At 30.6% G+C, this 4882-nt stretch overlaps 1 protein-coding gene across 1 annotated transcript; it reads left to right on the forward strand.

Annotated features, from left to right (window-relative positions):
* The first annotated feature begins 881 nt into the window (after positions 1-881).
* Positions 882-1617, forward strand: LOC120076712. The gene has a single exon (XM_039030609.1). It carries the CDS (start codon positions 1077-1079, stop codon positions 1587-1589), a length of 513 nt encoding a protein of 170 aa, XP_038886537.1. The 5' UTR covers positions 882-1076; the 3' UTR covers positions 1590-1617.
* Positions 1618-4882: the final 3265 nt, after the last annotated feature.

A 4882-nucleotide genomic window follows, 5' to 3' on the forward strand; every position in this document is an offset into this window, starting at 1 on the left:
ATGGAATTTAAAAATAAACCAAATCTACTACCATTAAAAAAATAAATATATATGTATTATCCAATATTAAATAAATATTGGATATGTAGCTCTTCAACTGACATATTTATACTATCAACCTCGTATCTGAGGTTCGATTCTTCAATCCCACTTTAATTATAACATCTTTACAAAAATAAATAAATAAATAAATAAACTTGCATCATCCGAAGTCAAATTCAAAATTAACTCGGAAATGTTTTTAAAATATTGTTTTCCATATTTGTGTCATTATGAATTCTCTATTTTCTAAAATAAAATGGCTATAAATTAATGGGTGTTATGGACTTTTGCACTCTTGTCTTTTTTTTCCTCATTAGGCTAGTGGATTTAAGACATCTTTTAATTTGACTCAGTACATTTGTTAATTTATTTATTTTTATTAAATACTTGAAAGATATTCCAACCTGTGGTTATCTAATTAGGCTATTAGTTAGAGAGATGTTTGTTTATGATTATGCGATTAGAGTGGGATTCAGTTCGCGATTGATTATGATTATGGCATAGGACTTGCAATCGGGGGTGGTTTTTGTAAATTTGCCTTTTATGTTATCCGATCACATGGATGGATATAAGGATAGTTTAGTAAAAAAGGAAAAGAAAAAGGTCGATAAGAAAAAAGGGGAAATAAACGGTAAAAAGAGAGAGAAACGTAATAAAGTAAGTTAAGCAGCGGTTGGGATAAGAATACATACGCAACGCATGGGATGCCCTCCAATTCCTACAATCAAGGGAACCACCATAACCAATTCTACACTTCCCTTCAATATATATAATAGTGTATATATATATATATATGTGAATAATACCATTCAAAATATTCAAATGTAAATAATTAATAAATTAAAGCTCCCATCTTCTTTTCATTTCAAGCAAAACCTCCCTGTGTCTATGAATCCAGGCGCAGAGAGAGAGGCCTCTGATCGCAGGGATTGAAATTGATTGCATGCTTTATTTCTCAAAATAATATAGGCTTCAACTCAACAAGCCAGTCCAGATTTCATTTTCTTTTTCCTTTTTATTTAACAAAGAAAAGAATGGCCGCTGCTTCGTCTAGAACTAATATTTGTTGTTTGTTGGTGGTGGCCATGATGGCGGTTACGTTGTGCAGCAAGGGGCAGGCAGCATTGATCAGTCTGAACCTTTCATTAGACCTCTGCCAGAGGGCAGACTTCCCAGCATTGTGTAGGTCGGTGGTGAAGGGCATCCACGACCCATCAGTCGCCATTGAATCCACTATTAAGCAATTGATGTTCCAGACGAAGCAGGCGATGAATGTGGCACGCCGCCGCAAGTCCTCCGCCATGGATGTCTGCATCGAGGTTTATGATGACGCATACAGCAACCTGGAGACTTGCCTTTCAAGCCTCCAATCCCACGATAAGGGAACTCTCAACATCAACCTCTCCGCGGCTTTGACCGATTACGTCACTTGCGACGATGCGGTGGCGGAGATAGGTCTTATTTCTCCGGTTACCCGAACCAACGACCTGATGCGCCGTATGGCCAGCAATTGCTTGTATTTGTCTAGTTTGATCCACCTTCGCTAAAATGAAAATGAAACCCCCCGCCCCCCACCGTGGCTCTTTTTTTTTTTTTTTTTTTTTTTAAATTATTTGAATTTCCTTTTTCGGTAATTTGGGTGTGTGTGACGTGGCCTTCTTGGGCCTTTGGGTTGACAGACTATTGTTTAATTTTTGTTTAAATGATTAAATAGGGAGAAGAGATGGGAAAAGAGCATACAGAAGTGGGGGTTAAATTTCCCTTCATCTGTCTTTTATATTGTTTCCTCTCTTTCTATCTTTATTTCTTATTTTGTTATTTTCACAACAACATCCATCTGTAATTTCAAGGTGTGTTTCTTTTTATTCAACATATATAGCACTAGAGAAGATGGGAAGAACATGCAGAAGTGGTTTTTCCCTTCTGCCTTTTTTATTCACTTTCTTTTGTTAATATCTTCCTTTATTTCTTCTATATCCATCCTTATTTTGCACCACCCTACAGGCCTAACCAACATTCCCTTGTAGCATGGCCTCCAATTGCACTAAAAAACATTCCATTCTTGCCCTCTCTTTAATTAATTACAAATCTACTTGTGCTAAGCATTCACATCACTTTTATCCATAGATTAACTTTGTTGTACTAAAAAAATAATTACAAATCTTACTCTCCTAAAAAAAACTACCAAATATAGTTCAAATTTTAAGTTACCAAATGATGCATTTTCCCTCTTTTACATCCTACAAATGACGCAAAATAGCTAACCAAACCAACCATCATCTCTTCTTCTTTTTTCTTCACAACCTCTCTCCAAATCATCTTTCTTCAACCTTAATATTTAAATAAATTAATTAATAAATAGCTATCACTCCCCTCTTCTTCTTCCACCAACTTTACCCCTCCCCAAGAAATGGACTATAATAGCTCACACCAATAAGACCATCGTCATTATACTTTAGTTTTTTTCATAGAATCTTTACTAATAGTTATCTATCTTTTATATTTACTTTCTTAAAAACTTGACTAATATTTATTAATCTCTTTGTACTTAGTAAGAACATTACAAGTTTATTATTAATGTATGAAATTAGTATTTTCTTTATGTTAAGTGTTTTAATTTTATGCCAAAATAAGATTATTTGATAATGGAAATAATTTGTATAGCGACAAGATTCAAATAATAACTTTTTATCGTTATAAGCATTTATTTGACAACAAACTATTACAAGATGTATAAATTGACAATGTAAGAAGTATCATAATATACATTTTTGAAATCTTAAATTAAATAGTTGCCAACATTTGTTGACTTAAAAACATCGTCAATTCTTGACCATAAAGCATCTGTATTAACAAATATATGTATACATTTGACAGTGACAATTTATGATGGTCAACAACGGTCTATTATTCACAATAAAATTGAATATTGTCTAAATATTGTTGTAGGCTTAATTGCTTTAAGAAACTAATAAAATAATTTTTGTAGGCTTAATTGTTTTAAGAAACTAATAAAATAATCTGATACAACAAAATTTAAGATTTTGTTCTGAAAAATAGCAAAATTACTAGGAATAAAATTTAGGACAACTATATGACATGCACATGACCACAAATCTCTAATTAATCTCACCAAATCTATATTGTAAATATCTATATATTATTAACTTTCATTTTATCCATATATTTTATTTAAATCTTTGAATAGTTTTTCGTTACTTTATTATTCCTATTCAATTTTATTCAAATATTTGAATCGTTTTCCATAAGATTTTACCTTCATTATTAATAAATTAGTTATATATAGTATTTTTGCTATTATTTTAACAATTTTGAAAAAAAAAATCACTTTGTAAAAAAATAGCCATCACTTTTATTACTCACACAAGTATTCATCGATTTAGGTTTTGTTGTGGTTTCCATAACGAACTAATATTTTTTTTCTATGTTTTACAATGGATTAGACATAGAGGGATGGGATGAGAATTCTCAATTTTTCCCTGAGTTAACTATATTTTTCTTGACAATGTATCGGATTGGTTCTGCCAATTCAAATCTTAAAAGATATTTTGTGGTTGATGTCAGTTTTATCAGAGTCCTTCTACAAATACAGATAATTGTAGAATAAAAAATAAGGTCGAGTTGTGTATACAGGGTAATTGCTTATATTTCTTAAGAACCATTGCCCATTTTGTTCGTGTAGTTAACATCATTTCCATATTTTATTATTATTTTAGATTCTGTTTATCCATTTTACAAATTAATCTCACCTTAATTAAATATTCTGATTTTCTACCAAATTTATATTATAAATATCCATATATTATTAACTTTTATTTTATCCATATATTTTATTCAAATCTTTAAATGATTTTTCACTACTTTTTATTCAAATATTTGAATTGTTTTTCATAATTTTATACATCAATTCTTAATAAATTAGATGTACATTCTCACATTCTTAATAAATTAGTTTTATATACTGTTTTTGCTATTATTTTAACGATTTGGAAAAAGAAATATCACTTCATAAAAAAGCAACTATGACTTTTGTTACTGTTCATCGATTTAGGTTCTGTTGTGGTTTCTTTAATAAGTTACTGTTTTTATTATGGCTTTACAACGGATTAGACTCTTCTTTGATGGTCAATGGGATGAAAATTCTCACTATCACGATATATTTTCGAAATTTTGAGGTGCATATTCCATCAAATTCATGGTTCCAATAATTTTTGGAATATATCCAAGGTAAACCTTTTCCCTCCTGTGAGTTAATTATATCTCGTTTGAAAATGTATCGGATTGGTTCTGCTAATTCGAATCTTATTAGGATGGTTGAAGATAAAAGATATTTTGTGGTTGATGTTAGTTTTATCTGAGTCCCCCAAAATTGATTTATGTATATTAGTTTACCATGTCTCATCTGTTGCCTCGAACACTAGAAATACACTATATTTGAATAATGAATTAGCAGACATTGATCATTCTTCCCAACCTCCTTAGAAAAACACTGAAATCGTTGATTTCCAAGATTTTGATTCCTTTCAATCTTGTATTCCCATTAGAGTAGGTTTACTTTTTAGGAGCAAGTCTGTATTGAAGAAAACAGTTTATTTTTTGTACACGTAGATTAGATGCTTTGTCAGAATCCATTGTTTAGTGTATGATAGTTGTCTAGATAGAGTGTATTTATTGTTTTGAAACTCGTACACCTTTAGAATTCCATGTGGGGTAGTTTTGACAATTGTTAATCATTATTTTCTAATTTTATAATCCGTCTTGCTATTTTTACAATTAAAAAAGTTTTTGCTATTTATCCAAATAAAAACTTAAATTTTGC

Source organism: Benincasa hispida, chromosome 4 (assembly GCF_009727055.1).
Source record: "Benincasa hispida cultivar B227 chromosome 4, ASM972705v1, whole genome shotgun sequence".
In the NCBI taxonomy this organism is placed as follows: domain Eukaryota; kingdom Viridiplantae; phylum Streptophyta; class Magnoliopsida; order Cucurbitales; family Cucurbitaceae; genus Benincasa; species Benincasa hispida.